Source organism: Cervus canadensis, chromosome 2, assembly GCF_019320065.1.
Source record: "Cervus canadensis isolate Bull #8, Minnesota chromosome 2, ASM1932006v1, whole genome shotgun sequence".
NCBI classification, from domain to species: Eukaryota; Metazoa; Chordata; class Mammalia; order Artiodactyla; family Cervidae; genus Cervus; species Cervus canadensis.
The window spans coordinates 103542275-103554941 of record NC_057387.1 but is presented as its reverse complement, the minus strand read 5'-3'; the positions used below and the strand labels follow the sequence as shown (position 1 = coordinate 103554941).

Here is a 12667-nt window from a genome sequence, read left to right as displayed (position 1 = left end):
CATGCAGCTTCCAGGCAAGGGAATCCCTATTGGAGGCTGTGGATAAGACTCCAAGTGGAGTGGGAACTGCAGTGGGACATTCTGGAGGGTCCCTTTGAGTCCTGAAGTTCTCAGATTCCTATAATGTTGACATGTCATGATTCTAGAACTTGGCTTCCCCTAGCCCTGTCCTTTCAAAGCACATCGCTTTGGGAGGCTCTGTTCTGACTCCAAAGTCATCATCACTGCTCAGAATGCATTTGGAACTGGTCTCTGGGAATGACTTCTGGGGCTTGGAGGGGATTCTTGGGAAGAACCTCAAAGTCAGCGGTGGCAAATCTTCCCTTGGCTTTTGATGGCAGGTTGGATGAGAGTGTTAGTAACTGGAGGATCAAGGTGTTTGTGGCCAAAGCTTTTCCCAACTAGGAGTATTCCTGGGCTAGCCAGAAAGCCAACCATAGGGCCACAGGCCCTCTTTCTTTCCCCAGATGGTCTCAGAAGCTCCCTACCAGCCTTTCTGCTCTCTGGTTTTAATGGTGTTAGAAGGCAAAGGGTGTCTAGGCATTCTGTGCCTACAGCAGCAAGACAGCTGGTCAACCCGACTTCCTTTATGAGAAGTTTTGATGTGTGTTCTCCCTTGGGCTTCAGCAAGGCTGGAGTTCTCCACTTTGGTTTAGGCAGGAAATACTACATTTCACCGTTGGTTACGATTTCTTTGAAAAAGGCATTATTTTGTCCAACTTCCCTTGAAAGAGCCGAACAGATGTCAAGCCTTTGCTGTTTCAGCTCATTACTCAGAATGAAAGGCCCAATCTTGGCAGGCTCTTCCTACTTGTGCAAGTTTTCTTTGAGGATGATTCATAAAATCATAGGCTGTCAGAGCTGGACAAGAGACCTTCAGCACATCTATTCCAACCTGTACTATTTATGGAGGGAAACTGAGGCTCACGGAGGGTCCGAAGACTTTGCTCTCAGTAATCACGTCCTTGAACAAACCAAACCTCTGACTCATCTGACATATTCATTGGTCTTATGATTGGTTTGTTAGCCCAATCTGCCTCACCGAAGACCTTCCATACCTTTTTCTATAAACTTCTGAACCAGACAGGATAGCACTTCCAGGACTCCATCACCATAAGCAGCTTTCTACTTACAAAGAAGCTGTCCTACTCTCCTCCAAGCTTACATGAGGTCAATTGGCACCACTTGCTTTGCCACGTTAAGCTGTAGCTTAAGTAGCTACAACTCCACATTTTTGCCCTTCTTATCCAGGCCCCTTGGCTGCTGGTCAGACACTAGCCTCATGCCTCAGAGCGAAACCCGGCAAGCCTCAGCTTGGACCTGTGTCTGGTGTCCCTGTTGGCACCTGCCTACTTTGATTCCCAAGTAAGATCTCGACCAGATTCCCCATCTATGTGCTCTGCCTCTTGACTGGGGTCCCCCAGGGCATCTGCTTGCTGACTATGAACCTGTTATAGTCTAAATATACCTTTTGTGGAGAGAACTATTATCTTTTGTGGATACTTCTGGTAGCTCAGCTGGTAAAGAATCCACCTGCAATGCAGGAGACCCCGGTTCGAATCCTGGGTCAGGAAGATCTGCTGGAGAAGGGATAGGCTACCCATTCCAGTATTCTTGGGCTTCCCTAGAGGCTCAGTTGGTAAAGAACTACCTGCAGTGTGGGAGACCTGGGTTCGATCCCTGGGTTGGGAAGATCCCTTGGAGAAGGGAAAGACTACCCACTCCAGTATTCTGGCCTGGAGAATCCCATGGACTGTATAGTCCATGGGGTTGCAAAGAGTTGGACACGACTGAGCAACTTTCACTTTCACTTATACACCAAGCACTGCTATGTGTACTATATATATTACCTTATGTGACCCTCCCAGCAGCCCCATGATGCAGTAAACATGAACACCACATCCCAGGTAAAGGTAATGTGGTTCAGTTAGGCTAGGAGATTTGGTCAAGCTTGTGAGTGGTCAGTGGCATTGGTGATACAGAAATGAGCAGAGCTGCCTTCCAAGCTGATGAGTGGCTGAGCCAGTGCATGGACCCAGTTGACCATGACCTCAAACTCGAATGTTTTATCACTCTACATACCAGCCACATTCAGTGAGTTGAATTGTGCATCCTCTTCCAAATATGTTCAAGCCCTAACACGTGGTACATGTGAATGTGACATTACCTGGAAATAGGCTCCTCCTCCCCTTGCCTACTCCCCACTAAAACAGTATCTTATTATTGTCACTATGATTAAATAATCTTAGAGATATTCCTGAGTAGAGTAACTGGGACTTTGCTAAGGAAGGACTCACTTTTTATGTCTTCAGTGGGATTGTTCACGCCCCCAAAGATCTGTTTTTCTCTCAAGCTCCTGCCTAGTGCCCCTAAATCCATTGGTGACCAAAACAGCCTCTTCTGAGTGTGCAGCCTTATGGAAGTCTCCTGGCACAAGCCTGTTTTTAAATTCAGACTCTCTGCATCACAAGAGTTCCCTTAGATGTCCCCCAGCAACACACCCCACGTGGTTTAAAATCCCCCTAATACTACTGTCTAATTATCAGAAGAGCTAAAATAAAACAATGTTGATCATACCAAATGGCAATGAGGATGCAGAGCAACTGGATCCCTCACAGGTGGTTGGTGGAGATGCATAATGGTGAAGCCACTGAAGTTACTGGTTATTATAAAAAGACAGAACTCAGGAACAGCCAGATGGAAGAGATGCATAGGGCAAGTTATACAGGACTGGGTGTGGCACTTCCATGCTTTCTCTTTCACTGGGCGTCCCATCCTCCCCACATTGTCACATGTTCACCAACCCAGAAGCTCTGGAAATTAGGCTCTTGTGGAAGTCACCAAGTTAAGATGAAGTCATACTGGATTAGGGTGAACTCTAAATCCAATGACTGATGTTCTTATAAAAGAGGAGAGGATACACAGATACACATGGAGGAGCCATGTGATGATGGAGGAAGAAACTGGAGTAATGTAGCTTTGAGCCAAAGATTCCAGGGATTGCCAGCCACAGCAGACACTAGGAGAGTCATTGAACAAATGCTCCCTCCAAAGGGACCAACTCTGCAGACACCTTGATTTCTGACTTCTGGCCTCCAGAACTGAGAGGGAATAAACTTCTGTTGTTTTAAGTCCCTAGGTTTGTGACGGCCCAAGGACACTCATACACATATTACTCAGATTCTGGGGAGGACGCATGCAACTCCCTGGACCACCTGCTGCCAGCCCTGCTCCTGCACCTGATCCATTCTGGTAGGCAAGTTTTATGGCTGGGCCCACCCTGCCCTTCCTGAGCTCACATGGCATTCCCAGAGACCTGAACTTGACTCTGGCTCCTGACCATGACTGCCTGGGCCTCCCCAGAATACACTTTGCAATACCTGGTCATGCCTGGGAACCCTGTGGCTGCAGGAACATGCTGATTTGCCCCTACTTTCCACCAGGTCCTTGTACTTCTACTTCCAAAGCCACCCAAGAAAACAAGGCTCACTCTTGCCACAAAGGCAGGACTTGAACCTGGGGCTCTGTCTGCTGGCTCTCTGCCCACATCTCTAGTGTGTGGGATCCATGGAATTCACCTTCCATTCTTTCCCCAAAGTGTTGTTTCTCCAAATAGAATCTTGTCTGATTCCCAATGCTGCTTAGTATATGTTAAGATTTTTCCCTCTGCCCTCCAGAAAATTCTTATTATGGGTTCATGAAGCCATTAACAATCTAGCTGGTGCTGTCCAACAGAACTTTCTGCCATGATGTAAATGCTTTATATCTTCACTCTCCAATATGGTAGCCACTGGCCACAAGTAGAATTTGAAATGTGGCTTGTATAACCGAGGAACTAAATTTATACTTTGATTTCATTCATTTTAAATTAAGTAATTTAAATTAATGTAACCAGTTGATTTTAATTAAACTTCAAGTTTAAATAACCCCATGTGGCTGGTGGCTACTGCATTAGAAAGTGCAGTTCCAGTACTGCCTGCCTCTACAGTCTCACCTCCCATCTTGTTCCCCCTGGTTCTCTGCCCACTGGCTTCTTTCAGACCCTCCAGTCCATGCTCACCTCAGGACCTTTGCACAATACTCTTCTCTACCTGGAACTTCTTCCTCCCTGAAGTCTTTGTCTAGCTCATATCTGCTTCTCCTTCAGATCTCAGCTCAAACATCACTTCCACAGACAAAATCCTCAGATGACATCCAGCCTCCCCGGTGATGACTCTCACAGCACCAGGTACTTGTGCTCTTAGCATGGATCACAGTTGTGATTTCAGAGGTTTTGAGTGATTTCCTCTCTACTGGCCCATGAGCTCCTGAGAGCTGGCCTGAGTCAGTGTCTTTTCACTATGGTACGCCCTCCACCTAACACAGTGTTCAGCTCACAGCAGGCCTCCAAGGAGAGACTTGGGGACTGAATGAATGGGATGTTGCTGGGTTAGAAGAGACACTCAGAGCTGGCTGGCTGGGCACCTCGCAGTTTCTAAGAGCAAGTCACAGGGCAAGTTCATCTGCTGATGAACCCCAGACTCCAAGCTGAAGAAAACACAGAGCCCCCTGAAAAGCCCTAGACATTAACCCAACAGCCAGCAACCTCAATAACCCACACATCTGAACAGAGGGGAAAGGAGTGCTAGTAAATTCATGAATGTCAGCGGATGGGTCCGCTACTAACACCTGTGATTCACAGGCCAGCTTCCTGAGCTGACGGCAGCCTCATGGCCTGACAGTGAGGAATGATGCTGTGTTTCTCCCTGGCCTGGGAGAGCAGCGGATTCCTGAGTCCCAGCAGGCACCATGCTGTACCTCTGTCCCCAGGAAGCATGAGCAGGTCCTCCTGCTTCGTAGTCACAGGGACCCTGGGGACGGATGAGCTACGGCTCCATCTCCTATCTCTAGTGGTTCTCTTTCCCCATCCCACAGGGCCCTAAAAGTGGCATCGGCCCAGATAGGTCCTGCCCAGTCAAGCCCAAGGACCCGGGGACAGGGAGCCCCCTCCCTCTGCAGGCTGTGAGGTCCGAGTTGTACATTCCCATAGCCCCTGCACTGGTCCTCACACAGCTGAATGTTAATTTGTAAGTCACTGCTTAACATCTAGCTCCTCTGCTGGGACATAAGTTCTGGTTGGGGAGGGTGCAGGGTAGAGGGAGGTGGGTAGGGACTACATTTATTTCACTCGCTGATGCATCTCTAGGATTAGTACCAAGGCAGGCAAAAAGCAGGGGCTTGGTACGGTTTTGTTGGAAGACTGAGCATCAAAGTCCCCCCAAGAATTCTGATCAACCCTTACTCCAGCCTGTGGGCTGAGCTCTGGCCTGTTTGCCTGTTCAGCAGCCCCATTCTCTCTGAGGCCATGCTGACCCCTGCCAGCCTGCCAGGTCCTGACTCTCTCTTACCAGCCTCCCTCCAGAGTTTGGACTGCGACCTTGCCCTTAATGGCAACCTTTCTTATGACTATCAGTGGTCCCTAGCATTCACTGATAGCCCTCACTTGTCCTCCTGGCCCTCTTCAGTCAGGTCCTAGTGACATTTTCAGCTCCATGGCACCCTCAGTGACAACCTTGGGGAGGAGCCCCCTCTGCAGGGCATCTGTTCCCCCCACCCCAAGCCTGACCTGCTCCATCCGGGACTCTGCCCTGCCCCCAGGGGGGCTCCCAGCATGCCTTGCTGCAAAGCGCCCTGTTCTCAGCTATAAGAGTGGACTTGGGTAAAGCCTTCCCCGGCCTTGCAAACAGGGGTTGGGTCCAACACATACAGGACAGAAACAAGGTCTCTGTCCCAGTTAGGAGGACGATAGGACACAGAAGGGTGATGGTGGTGTGTCTTTGAGACCAGATCTTCCTATCACATATGCTAGCCTACCTGGAGGCTGGGAGACCGGAGTGCGTAGTCTCAAGGTCATGGCTATTACTGGGGGGCATCTTTTCAAGTCCCTGCCCCTCCTCCTTCTGCCCCTCACGTACCATCTTCTGCTGCATGCCAGGGAGCTAGAAATCACCCAGACCCCCTCCCTGGATCTCTCTGGATGCTGCCAGCCAAGGGCACGGGAAAGGCATTTCCTGAGTTACCCTCACCTCTCGCAAGTCTTCAGTACCTTCCTCCAGGCTTTCCTGGGATGGATCATCAGCAACTTCCCACTGGTTTCCGATCAGTGGGATCTCTCAGCCCAGGCCCCAGCCTAGGAGCCAGGGAAGCTCTTTCACTTACCACACTCCTCTCACAGAACAGTGACATCTATTCACACAGTCATAGATTACTGCCTGTTTCCTCCCCTAGAACGTAAGATCCCGACGCTCAGGGAATGGATCCTGACTGTTTTGTTCACACTGTATCCATGGCACCTAGCATGGGACTTAACTGAATAAATTGAATGAACAAATAAATGAATAACCTGATCAAAGGAGGCATTGGCTGGATTCCCCCTCTGAGGTTTACAAGAGGTCACCCAGTGAGCCTTCTCTTGGGGTCTGGGGCACCGCCATTCTTGGGGGAGGGTACCCTGAGTCACGAGCAGTGTCCATTGATGTCCTCCCAGCCAGCCAGTGCCGCACTTATCAATCAGCAATGTAGCTACCGATAACCTCAGAAAAGCTTGTATATATCTAAAGAGATGGGACAGGTGCTAGAAACTTCCTAAGTGTTGACCGATGAGTTGTGTACCCACGATTCACACATAGGCCTCCTGAACTGATGGACACCCGGGAGTGAGACGTGAAGCCTGTGCCTTTCCCAGGCCTGGGAGAACGGCCCGCTCCTGAATCCCCGCAGGGCTGTCTTTCAGGATGGCTCAGCTGGCGTTCCCCACTTTGTGGCACACTATGGGGGATACACCACACCTCCATTCCCATCCCTAGAATATACCCCCTCCCCTACTCCCTGCATATCTGCAAGGCTGGCGTCTGCCCAGGGTCCGCCCAGGGAACCTTACTGCTCACCCCGCAGGACCCCAGGAGGGCAGAGACTTCAGCAACCTAGGTGCCCCCATCCAGGTCAGTACCCACATCCGAGCCCTGAATATCTCTCCTTCATTTTTCAAGTTTCAGCTCCAAGAGTCACCTCTGCAGGGAAGTTTGAGTCATTTTCCTGCTTTATACTCCCAAAGTCCCCTATACATATTCCCCCTTGCAGCACTGATCAAAATTTTAATGAAATTTAACTCGGCTGATTCACTGCTTGTTCCTAGAGGGGCAGGAATCACGTTGACCTTGGTTGCTCCTACATCTCCTGTCACCGCCCTGGGTCTGGTACGTCATTTGTGCTTGGCTCACCCCTCTCATGCACCAGGTCAGACCCTCTGGCCACCACCAGCCTCATACAGGCACAACTGACAGCATTTCAGCTCCTGTCTACCTGGGCACTTCTTGCACACAGACACCCCCTGCCCCCACAACTTTCTGTGGATGCTCCTGCAGGGTCCTGACTGGTTCCCATGTCTGCCCTGCCAAACCCAGAAATGCATGGAAATCAGGAGCCAGTGGATACACCTATTCCTCTTCTCCCTTCACCCCAAGAGATGGCTCTGAAACACACTTTGTCAGGCTTTTCTGGGGTGCCGACTTGGATTAGTCTCACTCAGTAGTGACCAGCTCAATATACATCCTCGTATTGGCCTTCCCTCCCCTCTGCTCCACTTCCCTGCTCTGACTCTCCCTGGTATCATACCTTCCAACTCAATCAGCAGTGGTATCTATGCCTCCTCCTCAGGCCCCGCCCTCCAGGAGCCCAGGCCCCGCCCCATGAGCCCAGGCCCCGCCCTAGGAGCCCAGGCCCCACCCTCCAGGAGCCCAGGCCCCGCCTCCAGGGGCCCAGGCCCCGCCCCCAGGAGCCCAGGCTGAAACGGGGCTCCATAAAGCTTTGCAGAAAGAATGAAGGAACAATTCTCAGCAGGAGGGTTGGCTTGTTCCCGTTGCTCCCTCTGACCTCAGCTTCTCTTCAACAGCCCCCTCGCCCCTGCAGCTCTACTGCTACCTTGCTCCTTGTCCTCTCTCACACCTGGCTGTCTAGACCCCTACCTCCTGCCAGGCTCTTTCCACATCTTTCCAGGCTGGTCCAAACCCATTTTTGTCCAGCCGCTTCCATGAACCAGGGAAACTGCCTTATGTTATAGTGAGATGTAACAATTTCAAGATAAAAGAATGAACAGCTTCCTGTGGCCAGAGGGCATTCAGGCCTCCCTTTGAGGCCAGGCTCCTGTTCCCTCTTAGTCCCCTACTGTTCAAGGGCCCGGGAGAGCAGCCAGGACAGGACTCCTTGGTCTCTGAGAGCAAAGCTTGGGGAGGCCAGGCTGGGGTGCTCAGAGAAGCCGTGCTGGGGCTGACCTATACCCCTAGGAGATGGCACTCGTGCTAACCCATGGGTGCAGTTCCATCCTCACCTGCCTCCACCTCCCCACCTGCTGCTTCAGACCCTGTGTCCACACCTTCCCAGCAACCTCTTTCCTCCTTTGGCTCCATCGCCCACTCTTCCTGGCTCTCCTCCCTCCACTCTGGCCTTGCAGGAGCGGGCATCACGTGGAGGCCTCCTTTTCACCCCATTCTCACACCATTGAGGGTCCTGCCCCCAGTCCTCTCTTTTCTCTCCATCAATCCCCACTCTAAGTATCCAGCCACAAGGGCAGTCACCTCTAGGAACCGCAATCCCACCATGATGTCAGATCTCTCCCGGATCATCTGCTTTCCCAGGAAGCTCTGTCTCTGGGGATGATGCCACCCTCTCCCCAGCCATCCAAGCTAGAATTTCACACCATGTCCTTGATTCCTCCCTGCCCTTCTCCTCCTTCATCCAGTCAACTGCCAACCTCATCAATTCTACCTTCATGGCTCCATCCTGTGCCATCAACTTCTCTCCTTTCTGACCACAATCCTTGGGGGCCACCATGCTCTCCTTCACCCAGGTCCCAGGGATGGCCTCCAGACTGGCTCCAGTTTAACCTGGCAGCACGAATCTCAATTTGATGTCACCTCCTTGCTCTGCATCTTTCAACTGTGCCTTGTAGCTCTCGGGATTAAAACAAAATTCCTCAAGTTAGCACCCAAGGTCCTTCAAGGCTCATCTCTTGCCTCCTTCTCCAGCAGCAGCCTCTCCTCTTGGTTCCAGGCTTTCCACACTTAGAGCTCTGTCTCCATACTCCCCAGCAAGATCCCAGGCACCTGGTGCCGGAACAGAAGCTCTGGACGGCAGGTTTCGGGAAAGGTCTCCAGTGCAGTAAGTGGGTGATGTGTCACGTGCACCTCAATTCCGTGTGACTCTGATCAATGTGAGTCAGTTCCCTGAGTCTCCTTTTTAGATTCAGAGGGGCAAGATCCAGATCCCGGGGCACTGTGGCCCGCCAGGGTGACCATGGCTGAGGGGCGGACTCCCTCACTGTCATCATGGCCTCTCACATGCATAGTTTAGACAGGACATGTACATACTTTAGACAGGAGGAAATGGTGAGGAGTAAGACAGTCCTGTGCACTGAGCAATTACTGAGCGCCAGGCACTTGGCTAAACATTCTTGTACTGTAGCTCATTGAATCTTCCCACGAACCCCGGGCAGAAGACTTATTTTATTATTCCCACTTCCTAGATGTGGAAATAGAGGCCAGAGAGGTTGAATAGCTTTCCTGCTGTCAGTTAAAATGTGCTGGACCCTGTATTTGAATCCATCTCTCTTGGATTCCAAAGATATTAAAACACATGGGAGTAATTTAAGGCATGGACTCCAGTAGGAGACTTCCCAAATGGGGTCAGGGGAGGGGGGCGGGAGTGAGAGGCAGCAGGCAGTAGAGATGGAAATAGTGATGATCTGGGAGAGAGACGAGGAGGTGGATGGAGAAATCACTGCTCTGTCCAATCATCTGTTTTGCTCCCATGGTTGGAGACAACTTGGGGGAAGGCGAGGATGTGAGCAGGAGGGGGACACACGCTTTAGATCCCTCACCTTCCCCCATAACCTTGGCTCCTTGGACGGTCCGTGGCATGGACAGAGATGAGCAGAGAGTGTCAGTGAAGGACTTCTTAAGTCCTGCTGGTCAGAGGCTCCACCCAGGGCCTCCAAATGGCCCTCAGGGGGCAGATTCTTGCAAAGGTGGGCATTCATCATTTTTACATCTGCGTTCAGATCCCTAATAAGGAAGTAATAATATTGCCAAGCCTTTGCCACGCTTTCTATGAGCTAGTGAGAAGACTAATTATCTGACGACACTAATAAATGGTTATGATGTTATTAAAAATGGCACCAAGCTAGGATTAATAGGCTCATCAACTGTAGGGAATTGGGTTTAACAAGGTCCCCGCATGTGCCGTCAGGGCCCATGGTCTTGATGGATACTGGGCTGCATGCAGACCACGAACAAGACCCCCTCTTTCCTCCAGCTGAGGGTCAGCCTCGGAAGCTGCTGGGTTTTCTGGTCTTCCCCCTTGCAAATGGCTCTGCAGAGCTCTTGGGCTGCTGGGGATGCTGTGGATGGCAAAAGCGTCACTAGCCTTATTCCCCTCCACATGTGGCCTCCACTGTCCATGGGATCCCCCCCCCCTCCCCAGTCCAGCTCACCTCTGCAAATGACATGCTCAGATCCCACCCAGAGCCCCACACTCCAGAGCCCCACTCATAAAGCTCAGGGGGGAGCCGATAAATGGAGATGTCTCTGGGGCCTGCTGACTAATTTCCATAATAATTACAGTTATTACTAATAATGGTGACAACACCCCTCCCTCCCGGTTAGACTGAATTCCACAGTCTAGGAGCCGCTTCCCCACCAGTTGTCACCTCCGATAACAAGCGGGGAAGAACGCGGGGCAGGCATCATTATTCTCAGTGTTGAGGTAGGAAATGAGCTTAGGGAGAAAAAGAGACTTCCTGAAGCCCCTCCTCACGCCTCAAAGGAGTAGCCATAATGATAAAAATAATACAAGCAAGGACTGACACAGTGCTGACTGTGTAGTGTGCACATGTGAACTTAGTGCTCACCACCTCAGCCTATGGGGGAGGGAGGGGCATTGTTATCACTCCCATTTTACAGATGAGGAAACTGAGGAACAGAGAGGTTGAGAAACTTGTCCAGAAGCACACAGCTAGTAAGTGGGAGAGAAGGAATCAAGTCCAGACCGGGTTCATGCTCTTGACCATTAGCCTCTCCCCATAGCCTTCCCTGGGGGACTGATTTTCTAGGGCCGAGGAAATGACTCCACCACTGAGACTCTGTTGGAGCCTTCTTGCTCTGAGCTCCAGCCTCCTTCTCTTCCTGGCTCCCCTCTGACAGGGGCAGGAAGGCTGACCGAAGAAGGGCCTGAGGCTGCCTGTATGCACTTGGAGAGGCAAAGTGACAATAATCCTTTTGGCTGATGCTTCTCAGGTTGCAAAGACTGACTGCATGAACCCTGGGTCCTGCGGTCAGATGGCTCTTTGCAGACATCGGAACCCAGGGCTTTCAGAAGCAGAGAGCCTCCAAAAGACTCTCTCAGTCCCAGCTCCACGTCTTACTATCTGGGAGCCTTCATCTTTCTCTGCCTCAGCCTCCTCATCTGTTAAATGGGTGGTAATAAAAGTACCCATGTCATTGGGTTGTTGTAAGGATAAACGAGAGAAGAAATATAAGGGGTACAGATCATGTCCTTGCATCATTAGCAGGCCCTGGATAGAAAAAACCTTCTGGAAAGCGAAGGCCCTGAGCTGGAGGGCAGGTAATGTTTAGAATGTGCTGGGTGAGCCTGTACCAACGGCTCCTTTGTCTCCATCTCCCCTGCCCCAGGGTTGCGGTCTGCCAGGACGCCCCATCCTGATGTGCATAGAGGACTTGGCCAAGCCTCTGGGACGGCCCTGTCCATGGTGCTCCCACCCCACTTACGTGGTCGATGAGCTCCTTGATCATGCCGTTCCACTGGCCCTTGTCATCCTGTGCCCCGTATTTCCCATCCTCCACCAGCCGGATCTCGTAGGAGAAGCCCAGGATGTGGGCCAGTTCCTTGAGCAGGTCGATGCAGTAGCCCTCAAACCGGTCATTCCCAAACAGGGTCCTGTCGGACTTCCGGAACATGACAAAGGGCTCCTCCTGTGGGGACAGATGGGACAGGGGCTGAGGGAGGCTGAGTGGGTGGGGCAGGGCCGGCTGGGGTCAGAGAGCCTGGGCCCAGGCCTCTGCAAGGGTGTTCTAAGCCATCTTTGAGGGTGGCTCAAAAGAATGGCCCGCTAAGCCAGGAGAGGGAAAGCCAAGTTAGTGCCTCACAGATGGCCACCTACTGACGTGCCTGCAGAACTCAGTAGGTCCTTATGGGTTTGATTGTCCCAATGTTCACAGAGCTAGAAGCTAGTGGAACTGGAATTTGAACTCAAGACTGTGATTCTGAATCTCACGTTCTCTCTGTTGCACCATCAACACAGGCTGATGGTTCTCAAAGTGTGGTCCCCAGACCAGCAGCATCACCTGGGAACTTGTCAGACTTGCACATTCTCAGGCCCCATCCAGAAATACTGAACCAGAAACTCTTAGGTGGGGCCTGGAAATGTGTGCTTTGAGAAGCCCTCCAGAGGCTTCTGAAGTCTGCTCAAGTGTGAGCACACTGCTCCAGAAGGCCTTCATCAAGTTTCTTCCCTGACTGCTCCCCCAAGAAAGTAAGTGAAAGTGTTAGTCGCTCAGTCATGTCCGACTGACTCACTGTGACCCCATGTACTGTAGCCCGCCAGGCTCCTCTCTTC

General features: G+C 51.4%; 1 protein-coding gene across 3 annotated transcripts in view; it reads right to left on the bottom strand.

The window, feature by feature from the left end:
* The window catches only part of GRIK3 (glutamate ionotropic receptor kainate type subunit 3), a 245336-nt gene that overhangs the window by 35902 nt on the left and 196767 nt on the right, over positions 1 to 12667 (bottom strand). For all 3 annotated transcript variants that reach the window (XM_043461871.1, XM_043461872.1, XM_043461870.1), the window contains exon 10: positions 11820 to 12023. In XM_043461871.1, coding sequence (XP_043317806.1) covers positions 11820 to 12023 — 204 coding nt within the window. The remainder of the gene's footprint in view (positions 1 to 11819; positions 12024 to 12667) is intronic.